We start from the raw sequence: 19041 nt of genomic DNA, 5'->3' as shown, positions 1-19041 counted from the left end.
TCTCTCTCTCTCTCTCTCTCTCTCTCTCTCTCTCTCTCTCTCTCTCTCTCTCTCTCTCTCTCTCTCTCTCTCTCTCTCTCTCTCTCTCTCTCTCTCTCAGTGGACGGTCGGACTTCATCATAAAAAAAATCACACACATTCACTTCAATAATGTGGAAGTGTTGTTCAAAGAGTTTTTAATTTAGATTATTATGTAGGTTATTTTCGATATATATGTGTAGTTGTTGCTTACATTGATGCTATTTTGCTTATTTTTTACTTTAAAATGGTAAGATCTGGTTTTCCCGCCAAACTGAATTTTTTAACAAATTATTGATGCTTTTTTTATTACATATCCATATATTCTCAATAATTATGGTAAGAAGGAAAGGGATGAATATTTCTAATACTTTTTCGATGGTATATCAATATTATTTCAGTGATTATATTGTACCAAAGCTAAGGCTGATAATTTTTAATAATTTTTTGCTGGTATATCAATACAATTTTATTCCAGGGCAAAATATAGGAAAAAAAAAACAAAATTAATCACACAAGATAGAATTATCAAAATTTCATCGATATACTGTTGATAAACCATCAATAATAAAGTAAAATACCAAGAAAAAAAATGTCAGCCTACCATCAATAAACCACCGCTAATCAATTAAAATACCAAGAGAAAATAAATATCAGCCTACTATCGATATACCATCGATAAACTATCCAAAATATTATTCCAGTACAAAATATAACAAAATTAATCACACAAGACAAAATCATTGAAAAGCCATCGATTTTCTTGGTATTTTAATTAATTATCAATTTTTTATTAATGATTAATTTGTATTAGCTATACTAAAAATAGCTACAACAGATGGTCTAAACTCATTTTTCATTTTAAAGTTTCTTTAAAATTTAATATTTATGCTCTACATTTATAGAATATTATGCATTGCTCTAAACATACTTTATTAATTATTTTGAGTTTTAATAATTATTTTTGCATGGGGATATGTGTATATATTATTATTATTATACATTTGAAGTGAATAAAATATATTAAAATATTAAAAAAAAATTGTGATGTATTTTAAAGAAACTAATGTATGGTGTAATGTAAAAGTGTTGTAAAATAGAAAAAGTAGAGTTTTGAAGATGTTTTCTAAATAATAGAGTATAGAAGGTGTTAGAAGTGCTCTAAGAATGAATTGAGCTAAAATGAAGAAGGATTTAGCTCACTGATATAGCATTATTTTATCATTTTTTAGCTAACAATTTAAATATGAGCGATTTTAGCTACACTAATATGAGTGCTCTTAGTACAATTTATATTCGATACAGATATTACAAATAACATCTACTAAAGGCTAGAGAAGCATTCCAAAAGCTTGGTTTGCCCAGTCAGTTCTGTGAAGTACACTTACGACATCTAGGTCTACTAGTTCTACACCTCTATTCCCCTTAAAGGACAAATCTCAGTCTCGACTTTAATATTACAAGTATAGTCATTTACTAGACTTTTCTTTTGTTTATTTTCACTCTTGGAACATATCTAATTCTACCCTCGTATTATTTCTAGATTTCATTCCTTGCTTCCCTTTTAACTCTAGAGATCGAGGCAAGGAAAACCTTTTACCAATATTTTTCAAAAAAACATTATAAATAGGGGAGCTTGTAAATACTAAGAATCTCTGAGAAGCTGGTTTACTAGCTTCTCATCAGAGCAACGATCCCATCCGGGATCTTCATTTTGGTGATCCTCTTGATGTTAAGGAAGTTATTGCAGCAATTACCACTGAGGTAACTCTAAAGGCTGTCAAGGCTGATCATGAATCTTTGGCAGACTAGAGCCAAAATTTCTTGGAGGCTTTAAGTGAAGGAGAGAAACTTGAAATCTAGTTTAGAAACGTTATCCTAAATGAAGGTACTCCTGAAGTGAGTACATCTGGAAGTGGTAAGACAACCTTCCGTCTAGTTAATGCTCCAACCTTAGCCTACTTAAATTGTTTTGTCCAGGACAATTTTGACCTTAACTTCCTGCGTATAGATGGCCATAAGTATCCAGTAATTAGATATAAAGATAAGGCAAAAGAAATCATTAGGGTAGACTCCTTTCATGAAATGATATATCCAGGATTCTTCCAATATGGAAGCTTCTTAGACCAGGAAGACATCTTCTGATTTGCTAGAGGGAACCCCCAATATGCTAGAATAAACGGTCTGAATTGCCTTTGTGTGTCATTTCATCTTTTTTGTTTGATTCTTTCGTGGGATTGACATTTATATGCTTTATTTTTAGAGAACCCACTCGTATTCTAGATGGGTCTAGTGGACAAATTCTTGGGCACCCTTGCCAAGAGATTAGATGAGATCAGAGAGACTGCCAAGGGCAACCGAGGTAAAGGGAAGGCTGGGCAGCCTTCTAATGCTAAAGTTAGGAAGCCAGCACTTCCGGCCAAAGGCTAGGAAGCTATTCCTAAGGCTCTGACTTTAGAAATTGTTGCCCGTCCCCAAAACTCTTCAGCAACAGTAAATTCTTCTTCTCATGAAGGACTGAATGACAGCGCCTTGGTGATAGTTCCTCTCTAGTAGAAACCAATTATCGTGGACGATGGAGTAGGATGATGGTCTCAAAGGAAAAGGTCTAGCTCCGAGCTAGGTGGAGACAGAAAGAGAAGAAGAGCTGAGGCTAAAGAAAAGCTTCAGTAATTGGCTGCTATCAGGAAGCAAGCTTCAAAGTCTTCTGAACGAAGAGGAGCGGACATTTAGGGAAATGAGAGGCCAAATAAGTAGAGCACTCATTCCAACAACAACATTACCAGCTCTCAGCCTCCACCATCACAACCAATCCATGCTCATTTCATTTAGTTGCCAAGGGATAGAACAAATCTTCCACCTCTTCCCCCTTTCAAGATCACTTTGCCCATCTACCCTTCTTTGTTGTCGAAAGAAGATCGTGCCCAGATGGAGGCGGTTGAAAAATTCTTTGCGAAGAGGTACGACACTTAGTATGACGAAATGAAGAAAAAAACTTCATTGTTATTGACTAAGAAAAGAGCTGAATTTGTTGATGTTGCTAAGTGAAATACACCACTTCCTCTCATTTTTAATCGTCAAGAGGTTGCTGAAAGGCTCTGGCCTAGAGTGGGTTCAGATCTTGCTCCTTTTGTGGCGAATTTATTATACTAAAATACTGCAGCTTGTAGCAAATTAGGTTTTGATAATTTGCTACAATGAGTGGAGATCCAACTTTCGTAGCAAACAGTCTTAAGAGCCAGATTGATGTAGTAGGTTTTTTGACCTTTTTTTCAATTATGATTTCTAGTCAACTTTTAGGCGAGTCTTATGGTAGAGATGTGTTCTTCTCTTGTGACTAAGTTGTCCTATGAGATTAAAGTCTTAAAGGTCGAACATACTAATTCGGAGCAGAAGAAAGAAGAAGCAGTCAAGGCCCTAAATGAGGCTAAAGCTTGGGTTGAGGCTATGGTCAAGCAAAGAGTCAAGGCCTCCCTCAATGATGTTGTTACCAGCTGTAAAGCTTCTGCCAAGACATAGAGGGATCATGGTGAGAGCTACGAAGAATTATACGACAAGATGAAATCTCGCATTCCCACTCTAGAAGAAAAGGTTGTAGATGCTGAGAAGAAAGTCAAGGAACTAGAGAAAAATTAACCACCGCTTTTGAAGACTACAATAGCCAGACTGAGGCCCTTAACGACAAGATCATTATAATTGTCAATTTGGAGAGGAAGCTGAAACACCATCAAGACCTCTAGCAGCAGACAGAAACTTTTGAAAAGGCAGTCCTGGACAAACTCAAGATCTCTGAGGCTGATCTCTTGGCCAAACTTAAAGAAGCTGAGAAGGTTGTTGATGAATCTAAAAAGTAGGCCAAGAAAAATGCTGTTGTTGCAAAGGTTGAGTCTTACGCTAAGGAGCTCAAGGAGAAAAATTCCCTTCTAGAGAAGGAAAGAGCTGACTCTAAGGTGGAGCACCAAGAAGATCTAAAGAAATCATTGGTTGTCACCTTGTTTCATCTTTGGAACTCGATGTTGCAAAGCAAGCTGCCAAGGATGTTGTTAAAGAAGATCTTGAGACCGTTCTCCTGAATGATGTAAACCCAAAAGAATCTTTCATTTTGTCGTTAGAGACTGCTCTAGCCAGTGATGTTCTAGGTGATGATCAGCCTGACTCAACTATGCAAACTGCTAGGGCTGAACATTTAGACCCGCTGCCAAAAAAACTAAAAAATTAAAAACCCGTGTGGTCGGGTCGGGTCTAACTCGAAAATACCCCACATGGGTTTCGGGTTTGGGTATCAAAAATTGGTTATTTATTGGTCGGGCTCTAACCCGTAACCTGCTCACGGTAAAAAAAATGACTTAAGGCACTCATGACTCATCATATCAATTTCAATTTCGTATTCCAATCCCTTCAAAATGACCATGTTGAACCCAAATCATCGCTGACGTGGAGAATTTGATGGCGGCGGAGGGACTAGTCGGAGTCACAGGAGTCTTACAGCGGTGGAAGAGGGAGGACCTGTTGACTGTTGAGAAGAGGCTCTTTGGCTCGGAGAGGAATGACTTTTCGCTTCTCTATATTGTCTTCTCTCTATACTATTATAATAAATATAACATATATAATACTAATGGCTATTCAATAGCCGCTATTAATTGCACATGTTTTGCTTCTCTTTATACTATTATAATAAATATTGTATATATAGTACTAATGGCAATTCAATAGCCGCTATTAATTTCACATATTAATGTTTTGCTTCTCCATCACCGTGAGATACAATAGCCGCTATTATATACTATCGATTATATATATATTAATTAACTATAACCATATATATGTATTATATAATATACATGTTTTTTTGTGTTATCGAGAGGAAAACGGGAATTTATTCAAATAATACCTAAACCTAACCACGTGAAATCCGATATACCCGACCCAAAACCTGCCATACCCGACCACCTGAAAATCGGGTTCGGTTGTGCATTTCCAACACCCGAAATATAAAAACCCGAACCCGACTACCTGAAAACCCGACCCGTGTACAGCTCTACAAACTGCTGATCTAGCTCAACTATAAACTTATCTCTTTGCAATATTATAATTTCAGTGTTGGGGGACGAGGATCCTCCTTTTTATTTTAGTGAAGACAATATTTGTGCCCTTGTCGCAGAGCTTTTGTATGTAAATATTATGACAATTTTAAGCTTTACATACTTAATGTTTAAATTCACCAAGTATTTGTTGATCGTTTGGATGAATTTAATTTGCTAAGTTAGTCTTGCTTTCGGATCCCTTGAGGTTCTGGTTCCTATGACTTGAACCTTAGGATTTCGACTTTATGCTTAAACCTTAGTTTTTCTTTAACAAATAATTTTTCCTAAATTTTAGTAAGTATTACTTACTTCCAGATCCTTAAATTTCTGGTTTCAAAGACTTGTTTTTTTACAATGCATGTCTAATTAACCTGAATTTATTATATTTGAAGCTTGAACCTCTTTTGTTTTGATTGACCAGAGTTAATCATTTTTGAAGCCTGTACTTCTATTAGTCAACCTGAATTAACTTAGTAAACTTATTAACTTTGAAAATATGGTATGATAGTTACTTACTTCCAGTTCCCTGAGGCTCTGATTTTGGGCTACACTTTATACTCTAATATTTAATGTTAATTTGGTTTACAACATAATTTTTTTGGAGAAGTACAAAATATGTTACCTCCTAAGTGATTAAGATTCTCGACTCTTAGAAACTTGTTGCAAGACTAAAAATTATGATAGAGTGAAAATTGAAATGGAAATACTTTCTGTTCTTATTTAATATTTCCCGCCTTGAGGCATACATGGAAGTAAAGAAAAACGAAAGGAAACGACCACCCCCAGTTCACTAATAATATCGCCGCAGGTGGTCCGTGTTCTATGCTCTTGGAATTTGTTATCCATCCATTCGTTTTAAACGATACGTTCCATCACATACTTTTTCTTGAATTTCATACGGCCCTTCCCATTTTGGTCCTAGGACCCCCACTCTTTAGACTCTCTTCTGCGGATTCAGTCATTGATTTGATTTCTCAAATTATCTCCATGAGGCCTGGCTTTCTTGTTTCTTGCCTTTTCCCTTTTAGCATTCAGTCGTGCCTGGAGATCATTTATTGAGAGACTTCCACTTTCGTCATCTGATATTGGATGAACTTCCTCCACATCATCACTCTAACTACTAGAATTCGCAAGATAATTTCTATCTTTTTTGGCGGAAGACTTTCGCGCCTATGCATGAGACTTTTCTTTCTGTGCAGTTCTGCCTCTAGAATCAGTCCGATGACTTTGCTCTGAAGCATTGGTCCTTTTATTTTTACTTATGAGGCTCACTGGCGAAATTTGCACTCTTTTTCTTATAAGTTAATTTTAAAAAATATTAACTTAATATATACTATGAAAAGTTACTAAGTACTCATAGTGTTAAAAAAAATATTGGTGCCTAATGCTCATTTTATATAGTGTTTGGCATTTATTTTTTGAATGATTCTTCAGAAAATAATTTTGGTTTCACTAAAAGAAATATTTAGCATTTTTTTTTTTAAAAAAAATAAGCGTAATCATTCATTAGATAAAGCAAAAGTTAGACTTCTCGGTCATTACAAAATAGCTACTCCAGTAAGGTGGAGATCAAAATAGATCAGTACAACTAGTGGGTGAAAGCCTACTTTGCCACATTATGGGCAACAAAATTACAAGACCTACTAACATTAAAAAAAATTACAACAAATAAAAGAGGGAGATGACTTAATACAAAATGAGACATATTATCAAGAGCCCAATGGAACTCCTTCCCATTGAGAGCATTGATAGCTAATCTCGAGTCACTCTCCACTATAACAAACTTATGCCCTAACTCATAGCCAGCGAGACGGCCAAACAGTAGACCGCAGCTTCTCCGCATATATAACACATCCGAGAAATCCAACCGAGCCGTGTGAACCCAAATCACCCTTTAGCATTTCATCTTTGATTTTTTTTTCTTAAATATCATAACATTATGTTAATTAATCTCCATGCCTTTTTCTTTTTTCTTTATCAAACCATCCTTTTGAAAAGAAAAAAAAAAACCTCTCAAACTTTGATACACATGATTTTTTTTTAGAACCTGATACACATGATTAAACTTGCATTCATATAAAATCTGAATAAGATTTATAAGTGATTTTTTAATTAAAATTATGGACCAGAATGTAATATGAAACAATTGTCCATTGTAGTTTTTCTTTTTCTTTCTTAAGAAATTAAGAAAGTCATTTTTTTTCCTCCATGATAATACCCCTTTTGAAATTGAATTTGAATAAATAGCTTTCATTTTTTTAATAAAAAATAAGACTTTATCAATACGAATTGTCCAACAATATACAGTTTTGAAATCAGAGCACATAGAAAACTCAATTTAAATACAATCTTCAGGGAAATAAGAAGCTCGTGTGTTTTTTTTATTATTATTTGAATACATGGCTTTTATTTTTAGGAAATAAAATAGTAATATTTATAAATTCTTTTCTTTTTGTTTTTTGAAAATATGAAACTTTTGTTAATAGGATAAATCATCTAATACATAGCCAATACATCAATACAGCTTTTACAATCTTGAATGAAATGACCAAAAACAGAAAGCATACATAATGAGCTTTGTAAAGTTTGAACCACAATAAACAGTCCCTTTCAATCAAATATATAAATTCTTTTATAAACATATAGATTATTAATAGTTATATTTATAAATTCTTTTTTAGTAAGCTGAAATGTGTGATAATATCTAAAAAACAAAGAGAGTATAAGGAAAGAAAAAAGAGATAAGGATAAGCTTTTGGGGGAGAGGAAATTGATATAAAGCTTTTTTTTTGTAAGAAAGTAAGTGGTTTTTTTCACCCTCTTGAAAATTGACTTTAAATCCAATCAAAGAAAGGAAAAAAGAAAAAAAATAATAATTGACTTACTATAACCGTATCAAATAATGTAAAAAGACTATTTTGGAAAGAAGGAAAAAAGAAAAAAATAGTCTCCAAATTGTAGTCTTTTTCATGCTCTCCACTAATTTCTTTTTTTCTTTGAATACTAGATTGATATCACAAAAAGTTTCTTTTTTTTTTCAGAGAAGTTATTCATAAATTAAATGCACTTAATTTCTCATGATAACATAGAATAGCATTGATATTGTAAATTAATTGTCTACTCTTCATGAAAATAATAATGATAAATAATAATAATATAAAAAAAAATCTGTACCATCACCAATCATATCTCTCAAACCAGAGAATGACATCAGCAGCAAAGCAACAACAACCAATATTTTTCTTTCTTTCTTTTTTTTTTTTTTTGGCTAGAAACCATGAAAATTTAAATTATGCAATTAATTAACATGAAGACAATATTGAAGAAATAACATTTCCATTAATTTTGCAATTAAAAAAAATAAAAACATGTAATGTGTTCCTTAAAACAAAGTTCTCCTATGAACAGCATAGCTTTTGCTCCTTGGATAAGCATCATGAGCAGTAGAAGTTGTTCTTATCATCACTTGATCATCTCTTTCTTCAAACTCATCACAAGCCTTGTCTTCATCGATCCGACCAAATCCCACACTTCGACTTTTGGGCAACTTATTATGTGGTCTACTACCAACCCCAACAGTAGACTTTTGATGATTATGATTGATGATCTTATTATTGGCTAGAGTCCTTGTGGAAGCAGCCTTAACAAGTTCCCTAAAATCTTGGGTACTATTGTTGTTGTTGGAGTTGACCGAGCTGGTGCTGAAGCTTCTCGTCAGAGTGGTGTTGACATGAGCCGTTGGACACCCCATGGCTGCTCCATAATCGAAATGACTTGAGCACTGAGTCATGCTCTTTATGTATAAGTCTCTGGCCTTAATAAGAGCCCTTAAAGGAGCTCTCATAATCCTACCCACTTTGCTTTCTTTCACACCTTTGATTTTCCCCATATGAAAAAAAAAATGAAAGAAAACCAAAATTTTCTTTGCTATGGAAGATGTTATGATGAGATGGGTTTTGAGAATTATAAGCAGAGAGAGAGAGAGAGGAAAAGAGATACTTTAGATTTTGGTGTGTTTTTTTAAGAGAGGCTTTTGTATAGGAGGATATATTATAGTAGTAAGGACATGTGGACTTTGTCAAAATGAAGCCGGATTAATCATCATTAAATAATATTAGGGATTGTTAATTAATATTGTTATTATTATATTTCTAAGGTTGAATTTTGTGACTCTAACAAGAATTATAATACTACTAATATTCATTTTTGCTCTCAAAATAATTAATTGAAATCCCTTTCAAAAACTAAAATTAATACAAACAGATAACTACGGAACAAAATAAGATAGAAGAAGAATGGCAGTCTTTCCCTTCTAAATTATGTGTTTCAATTGTTTTCAAAAAAAAATTATGTGTTTCAATTTTGTAAAATTAACTGTTGTTTTGTACAACTTTTATTTTTAAATTTTTTAATCACAAAAATAAAAATAAAATTTGTTTTTGAAATTTTATTTTTAAAAAACAAAATGTGTTATATAACCAATTTTATATTTCAATTTTAAAAACAGAAAATAAAAATGTGTACTGTAAATTTTATTTTCATTTTCATTTGTCCGGGTCAGATCCTGGGGTTCAGGGTGCAGGTTCATGAGTGTCGGGGTCAGGATTTGGGTCTAGGTCAAGGTTGGGATTTGGGTCTGAGGTTCAGGTCAGGATCGGGGTTTGGGACTAGGTTCAATTCCGGGGTTCGGGGTCTGGGTCGGGGTTCAGGTCTGGGTTTGGGTCAGGGTCCGAGTACAGGTTCTAAAATTTAGGTTAAGATCGAAGTCCAAAATATTGATTAAAAAAAGATTAAAAGTGTTTAAAAAAAATTTAAAAAGTGATTTTTTTGTTTTCAAAATTTTGATTCTTAATTAAAAAATTGAAAAGTGAAAATAATTTTATAGAATATATTTTTAGAAATTATTTTTACTTTGTTAATTAAAAAAATAAAATAAAAACTGATTAAATAAATATTATAAAAAAACAATTCTTAAATTACACACGAATTATCTTTATTAATTTTTATGTTTTTTATTCAAGTCTATAATGTTAATGGAGATGTGAATATTTAAAGTAAAGGTCTTTTCTTTTTCTTTTCTTTTTTCTTCTTTTTTTTTTAAAAAAAAAAAAAAAATCCTGAATGCAAATATCTATTATTTCCTTTTAGGCATAATGTGATTTTATTTTCTCTTTTTCTTTTTTCTTAATAAAATGGAGATCATATGATACAGATCTCTTCCTTAATCTTTCAGTAGTTTTGACAATTTCGAGAACCATGTGTTAATTATAGAGTCTTATAACTCATTCTACTTTAATTAAATCATCGGTATGCACTTTAAGAATTCTCATCTCATTAAATATGATATCGTCACAGCAAGCTAGCCTCGTAAAATGTCACCTGTAATTCCTCCCAATAAAGAATTGTGGTGAGATTTAAACATTTAATCCCAAGTAAAAAAGGATAATTCCTACCACTACACCACACAACACTATTTTTTTTTTTTTTCAGAATGGATCACATATGATGTGATTTATTTGATAGAGAATGGTAACCGACAAAAAAAAAAGTGAATTTATAGGTACCCATTCATGATATTTTATCTAAGAAAAAAAAACCATTTCCATTTACCTTCAATTCCTCTAATGAGATTAGTTGGTAAGGACAGAAGTGAACATTTGTGAAAAGAATCAAGTACAAGTAGGTTCTTAAAAGTTAAAACCAATCCCAAATTCAATTCATTGAGAATAATAAAAAAGAAAATATCAAAATCCCAAAATGCAATTCGTTTAGCATACTATATATTAATTATTATGTGGTAAATGACAAAATAAACGTGAACGTTAATGAACATGCATATTCTTATTGTTTTGATAATCCATCAAGTTTTTCATCACTAGCTTTTATCTTTGGTTTTTCCTCCATTCATATTGTTTTGGCATTTGGAGACTGCCGGCCTATGTAAAAGTAAAATAAAATAAAATTCAACCATCCAAGTCAAACTAGTGCATTATAGTAAGAATTTATACAAAAATGAATCTAATGATAATAGTTATAAAAGAAAAGGTTAAGTAAGATTGTCCCCTTATATTTCGTGAACCAATTCCATTTAAGGAAATACCCAACATATTATATTCCCGGTTAATACATGCACCTCTCCTTTCGAAATAAATAAATAAATACATGCACCTCTCATTATGCACCTATGGCAAGGTAAGAGTTACACATAACTGAAACTAAACTAACCAACCATTTCTCTTATTGGCATACAAAGCAAACTTATTTCCATTGAGAAAACTTAACCGGCATCATCATCTTAACGTGTCTAATATTATAAATAAATGTCATATTATTGATGTAATTTAATATAAAATCCACATATTTAATTTAATAATAAATAGTATAGAAGCTTGTTATATTAAAATATTGTTACTTCTTATATTATAGTATTGGACACTTTAAAATACTTAATAAATTTGTCATTAATAGAATAAATTCATCCTTAGGATCTACTCATAAAAATGAACCTAATTATTTTGAAGCCAAGATAGATATGGATGGTCAACATGCTGAGATAACATACTAATTTATATATACTCTGTATTAATAGTTAAAAGAAAACCCATTTTGGACACCATCAATGTTGTTACTTTGTAAATATTATAGATATATTGATTTAATAAGGAATAATTTTTTTTTACTAAAAATAATTGCGATTGTTGACGCGGTTTTTCGTCAACTGATCGTAAAATAAAAAAAGATCATGGTGAATTAATCTGACTAATAAAACTGCAAAGAATTAAATGGACAAGAATTTATAGTATAGTTCACCCCCATGTCGCGATGGTAATGGAGCTACGTCTACTTGTAGTTTTATTGATTAAATCCGACACACAAAAGTTAAGTTCTCAAGAGTGTATGGATAAATGTACAGCAGATGATTTTAGGTGAAATCTTAATTGAGATTTATGAATATAAGGCTCATGGGAGACTTGATATTCATAAATATGATCTAAATTAAAGGTTGTAAAATAAACCAATAATTTGTGGAAAAAAGTGTGTATCAATGGTGTTTGAGGATTGGTGTTAACTGAGTATGGTGGACTCAATGGAGAAGGTGATGGAATTCAAGTGGTGTTGTTGGTTGTCATCAAATGAACTTCAAGGGGAAGGTCACGATGAGGAAGATCCAAAAGAGAGAGAAAAATGGTCAAAAAGGAAGATGAAGGCCTAGCCCCTTTCTCAGCCTCTTACTTGATGTATATATAAGCTAGAGGGTTTGTTAGTTATCCCTCATACATCAGGATATCTTATTAACAAATCATGTATATGTATACCACTCTTTTTTATGAATAAAATCTTACATATAAATAAATATTACATATAAATAAATATCAATAACAAGCTCCTTGAATCTAGGCAAATGTCCCACCAATATTGGACAATTGATTATTTTTAATTGAGGATGCACCAATTTAAGATGGAGTGTTGAACACATGCATTTTGGATCGCCGATGCTTGCGCACAACCCCACATAGGCTGTGGCAGTGTGCTCCACCAACCCTCGCTTAGCTGCATTTCCCAATTCTCGAGTAAAATGCACCAATTTTTCTTGTAAGCTAATTTTAGACCCGATAACCTCAGAATTGAGTCATGTCTGTGAGGCACACTTTGATCCTTCTCAAAATTATATTGCCAACGCAAGTTGAACCAGGTCATTTGGATAAAAATTGAGAGAGTTATGCCTATTTTATAGAAGACAGTTTATGTTGTCTTGTACCAGTTGCGAGCACTGCCATGGCCAAATTGCAGAGGTCGGCTATGCATGTTCTCGGACCCCTCGAGGTGTGCTTTGACTTCTTTTTTTATGGTGAGGCATATTTTGGAGGTCTCGGGACCCAAAAACCTCATTTTGACATCCAGAACCCTAAAAGGTGACCATTGCCACCAGTTGGGGCCGGATAATGGCACAGGTCACCCATGGCTTGTGGGAAGTCATGGATGGTATCTCTCACTTGTATTTGGTACATGAATGTTGAAAATATAATTAGGTCAATAATTCCTCTTCCTGGTGTAGTAACCGACTTGTGCCACTTCACTATGGCAGTGGTCTCCAATTTTGGAGAGCACTGCCATTCTCTTATGACACAAGTCACCTAAGGCGACTCCTAGCCCGAAAGTGACTTTTCTCACTTGTTTCTTACTCCTTGATGTCGTGGGAACCCATCCGAACAATTTTCCTCCCATAGTTTGTGAGGAGTGACCTATGCCATTCTCATATGGCACAGGTCACCTTAGGCGACTCCTAGGTAAAAAATGATTTTTCTCACTTGTCCCGTGCTCCTTGATGTCGAGGGAATCCGTTCGAACACATTTCCCTCCATGGTTCGCGAGGAGTGACCTGTGCCATTCTACCATGGCAGAGGTCTCCAAAACTAGAGAGCACAGCCATTTCCTTATGGCACAAGTCACTTAAGGCGACTCCTAAGTCGAAAATGACTTTTCTCACTTGTCATGTGCTCCATGATGTCGAGGGAACCCGTTTGAACATATTTCCTTCCATGGTTTGCAAGGAGTGACCTATGCCATTCTCTTATGGCACAGGTCACCTAAGGCGACTCCTAGGTCAGAAATGACTTTTCTCACTTGTCCCGTGCTCCTTGATGTCAAGGGAACTCGTTCCAACATAGTTCCTTCCATGGTTCGCGAGAAGTGACCTGTGCCATTCTCTTATGGTACAAGTCTCCAAAACTAGAGAGCACTGCCATTTTCTTGTGGCAGTGGTCAATTATTCCTCTTTTCTTATGGTTTTAGTGCTATTTTGACTTTATACATAAATCCATGTCATTTTCATGCTCAAACAAGTCAAGTCCTTATTGGTTTCCTTGGCGAATTGAGGTCTCTAGAGCAAAAACACTCGCGCAGCCCATGAACCCTAGTTTGGGCACACTTGGGTGTGTGAGTTTCAGCGCTAAATGATTGGTTGACATTTTTAAGCCCTCTAGAAGTGTCATGGGGCCCTCAAGAAGGATGCCCTGATTTATTTGACATTTATGAGTCTTGGTCAAAGTCACAAGGTTGACTTTAGTGTCTTCAAGGTACTCTTAGCATGTGGGCCATTGTGAAAAAGTAGCCATATTATTTTTTTTGCAAAAATTAAGTATAGCAGATGTATTTTTAAATTTGCAAATTTGCTAATAAAACAATATGAAGATCAACCGGGATAAAACCCCCATCAAACCGACGACCTAAAAAGAATAACCAGTACGAGGCAAATAATTGTCCGTCTTATTTACATATTATTTAACAAAGATAATATAAGTAAACACTTACAATTAAAAATATTCAACCTAAACAGTAAATTCATTCGAAGTGTATAACGAATTGCACGTACAAGTACATGACGGTCCGTTTCAATAATAATTTTAGAAAGATTTTGATATTTTATCCATCTAAGAACCTCTTTGACTCCCACAGCTTTTGCTATAGCCAGTTGTATGCAACCAGGCAACAACTTTGAATCAGCTTCAATGACATTTCCTCCATAGTCACGCCCTAACCAACCAATCCCAAAGCTATCATTCCCACTAGCAATAGAAGCATCCAGATTGATCTTAGTCATGTTTTCAATAGGTAACATCCAATTCTCGCTACAAACGGTACATGAAGAAGTAGGCTCCCCTACATTAGTGTCGATTTTTTTAGCATCTTTTTATTGATGAAGATAAATTATAGCAGATGAATTTCATACAACATTGTATTACATACATAAATATATATATATATATAAGATAAATAAGGAAGGTGGTATGGTTAAAAGGTTGTTGATATTTATGTCATAAAAGTAAGTATTTAATGAATAATATATTATAGAATATATAAAATGCAATTATAAGATAAATGAATACTTTAATTATAGAAGTATAATTAATAAATATCTAAAAATTTATTATTTATATGGAGATGGTATAATCTTGTAAGGGCGTACAAGAGAATTAGAATATACAATATGAATAAAACAAGTCGGTAGTGTATTAAAGTAAGAAATCTTTAATATAGAATTACCATGTGCGATTTACTGTACACTATACTCTAGTGTGTACGATTTTGATTCGGATCACATATGTGGATAGACATGTAGTAAAAGTGTTGTGTAAGATTTGATTATACATGACTGGACTGATATGTAATAATATCTTTCATCAACATATCTTTTACCATAAAAGAGTTATTCATATCACAATGATAATCATTAGTAGATCAGTCTAAATCTTGAGTATACATGAACTCCTATTTTCTGTTCATTGAGTTCTTTGATTCACTCGTTAAAGTTTCTCTAAGAAGATGATTCTTATAAATTCTTTTTTGGGAACTTTATAACATAAGTGGCTAGAAACATGTTATACAATAATGGAATCAAAACTTTCTGAAATGATCGAATATTAGTTCCCTTATAGTGTTAATTCTAGGAGTATTTACAGTTGGATTCAAATTTATAATTAGATTATAGATTAATTGTTCATATTCAATTAATGGTACATAAGAAATAAATAGATAATTAGAAAGGTAAAATGATAATTTTGACCAACTCTAATTATGAACTAATTAATAATTAGAGGACAAACTACTTATATTGATTATATCAATTGGGCTACTAGTAAGAGTTTTGTAAATATAATTCTATATTGTCAAAGAGTGCAATTCTATATGGGAAATTTGAAAAAATATGCATAAAATACCCTAAAATTTTATGCCTAAACTAATGCATTTCAAAATTTAAAAAAATATGACCACTTTATAATAAACCCAAAAATACCCCTCTCATTTTCAAACCTCAACTCTCTCTCTTCCTCTATCTCTCTCCGTTCTCTCTCAACATCCCACCCTTACCAAAATCGAACCTACCCCTCACCGCCTACACAGACGACCACCGTGAGACCCGACTACCTCCGAGATGTCGAAGGTAACCATTCGGCCCCTTTTTTTTTTTAATTTTTGTCATTGTTTTTTTTTTTGGTGATTTATGATGGGCAATGTTGTCAAAAGAATAAATTGTATGATTAATGTTTGTTATTTGTGAGTATATGTTAGATTTAGGGTCGAAAATAGCCAGATCTTAGTTTTGGGCAAAAAACTAGTTTTTTTGTTAAGCCCGATGGTGGTCCGATAGTGGTCTGATGCCTTCCTGTTGTTAAAATGAGTAAAGGTTAAAGACGAAGGTCCGATGGTCACTTGAGGCTACTTTTTTTTGTGTACAAAAACATTAAAAAAAAAAAAATTAGTAGCAGATATGGTCCGATGGTCACCTGATGCTACTTTTTTTAATGTACAAAACATAAAATAAAAAATAGTAGCAGATATGATCCGATGGTCACCTGATGCTAACTTTTTTATGTACAAAAAGATAAAAAAAAATAATAATAAAAAAAATGGGTAGCATTGGGCCATCATCGGAACCCCATCAGACCCAATTGATTTTTATATATTATTTATTTTTGGTCCGATGTGATGTAAATGGGGAGGGTAATTTGGGAATAACATTAAAGTTGGCCTAGATTACAAATATTGGTAATTATAAGTTTAGGGGAAAAAATTTAATGTTATGTAAGCATATTTAGTCAAATTTCCCTTCCATATTTATAGTGGAATAATAATAAAATTATTCAACTGGATTATTCTATTAATAAGTTTAATAATAATTAAGTATTTATTGGAGCTTCGAAATATAGATCCATGGCCCCAAGTCACCTCTATACAACACTGTACAGGGGAAGATTTAATTTGATGGAGAAATATCAGTAAGAATTAATTTAGATAAAAAATAATTTTTAAGAGCAAAATAGTATTTTATGGAAATTATTATTTTAATTAATTACATCAATTATGAATTATGTAATTAGTATTTAATTATTTAGTTTTATCTAATAAAATTAATTAATTAGTTAAATATAATATGATTTTTGAATAATATTAAAATGAGAAATATATTGTTTTAGTGAAAATAATATTTATTTTAATTCTATTGAAATAAGATATTAATGAGAATTAATCAATTATTATTTATTAGAAAAATAAATAATAAATTTTATTTGTTGTAAAATTGAGAAATCAATTTTAGACCTTAAAATATGGATCACACGTGTAGGGCTTAGCCCACGCGTTAAGGGTGACATATAAAGGCCTAAGAGAATTTTATTTAATTATTTTATTATTAAAATAAATCAAATTAAAGTAATTATTATCTTTTAGTTATTGTATTAAATAAATAAAACTGTGGATCATTTATTTTTCAATTGTCCTTTGCCACTAAATTGTTTGCAACATGTGAAAGAATGGCTCTCTTGGCAGTCTAGGTCGCAGCACCTTGGAAGTTTGATCAGGTGAATAGAAAAAGTAAAATGTAGCAAGTTTCGCAAACTCATTTACTCTATTGTAATGGCAGCGCTAATTTACCATGTGTGGCATGCCAGAAATGACACAGTGTAGAATTTGACTGCTGCTAAGGAGAATGTGGTTGTAAGTAAGATTAAAAATAATATTAAAGGGCGAATTAGTTGGTTTTGACTTAAAAAAATTAGTGCTACAGATACATATTGGTTTTCTAAATTGTAGAAGAGTGAAATTTTAAAATATACTTGTATAGTGGCTATATCCATAAATCTTCACTATTAGATTGTAAAATGATTATTGGTATAATGAAATTTTAACTGATTCATAAAAAAAAAATGTATTTAAAACTAAAACAATAATATTAAATAAAAGGATACAACTTATTTCTGATAATGATATTTCTGTTTGATTTTTAATTTAAAATAAATGCTATATTTATTTTACAGGATTAAATTAAAAGATTTATTTATAACATTATCAAAACACTAAACAAAAAAAAATAAAAGTGAGATATACAATACTTTACAGAATAATTAGGGTTAAAAAATACAATTAAATTTTCTAAATCTCTCTCTCTAAACTCACGCAACTCTCTCTCTCTTACACGTCTATCTCTATAGGTGGTATGTGTTGTGTTTTTTTTTATCTCAGTCACCATATTTTATGAATTGAGTACACACTGTTATCAGTAAATTATATCCATTCAAATTAAATTTAATAACTCACTATATTCGTGGAGTGTTGAGTCTTCTAGAGTGTTGAGTCTGTGACCAACATCAGGTCTATATGCTCTTTATTTGTGTCCACAATCCACATTAATACAAGCGTCACATTATTCTTCAACCTAAATTCAAGGTATAATTTCAAAAAAATATATAGGCAGCCGATTTTGTGCCCATATATGCAAAACACGGATTGGAATCCGTTGTACGGCAGGGGGGCCCCACCGTACTTTTAAATGTTTTTTAATTTTTGAAATGTAAGTGGTAACCGGTTGTTGTAGGTGTGGTTACCGGTTGGGAGTTTATTTTTTTAATTATAAAATAATTAGGTATGGAAAAAGTACAAAATTGTACTGTTTGTGTTAGTTAGAGTACAAAAAGGTACATCAGTCTTCACTGTTCCTGGCAGTTGATGGTACGAAAACACTGTAGGCAGTGGGTCCATGTTGTCGGATTAAGGCTATTTTGGTATTTTCCTTCATTCATAAGATCATATGTATTTGTGGGATGGTAATTAAGTACATTATATAGAGTATTGTGTACATTACTTATTTCTGCGTGATGTTTAGTAAAATTAGTGTACATAATATCACGTACCGAGTACAAAATTTCACGTACCGAGTACGTTCATTTACGTTTCGTAGTATATTGTTTAGAAATTTTTTTTTTAGTGATGAAATTATTTGTTGTTATACATTGAGTTTTTAGTTGGTGTAATTTTGTAATTGTAAATATTTCGTATATTAAAAATTACCAGAAAAATATATTTTTTCACCTTATAAGATTCAGTTTTTTTTCCTAGGCATAATTTAGTTGTTCGTCAATAATAATTTTGAGGTTTGGTGAAG

General features: G+C 32.5%; 1 protein-coding gene across 1 annotated transcript; it reads right to left on the bottom strand.

Moving 5' to 3' along the window:
* Nucleotides 1–8421: 8421 nt before the first annotated feature.
* Nucleotides 8422–9290, bottom strand: LOC115714569 (uncharacterized). Its single transcript, XM_030643309.2, has one exon. It carries the CDS (start codon nucleotides 8989–8991, stop codon nucleotides 8485–8487), a length of 507 nt encoding a protein of 168 aa, XP_030499169.2. The 5' UTR covers nucleotides 8992–9290; the 3' UTR covers nucleotides 8422–8484.
* Between the last annotated feature and the right edge of the window lie 9751 nt (nucleotides 9291–19041).

Source organism: Cannabis sativa, chromosome 4 (assembly GCF_029168945.1).
Source record: "Cannabis sativa cultivar Pink pepper isolate KNU-18-1 chromosome 4, ASM2916894v1, whole genome shotgun sequence".
Taxonomy (NCBI): domain Eukaryota; kingdom Viridiplantae; phylum Streptophyta; class Magnoliopsida; order Rosales; family Cannabaceae; genus Cannabis; species Cannabis sativa.
Note: the sequence above shows the minus strand (reverse complement) of the source record. Positions and strands in the feature narration are given on the sequence as shown.

Bases quoted from the DNA above. Each gene is read 5' to 3' on its own strand.
- LOC115714569 (XM_030643309.2), bottom strand. From the start codon at position 8,991: ATGGGGAAAATCAAAGGTGTGAAAGAAAGCAAAGTGGGTAGGATTATG.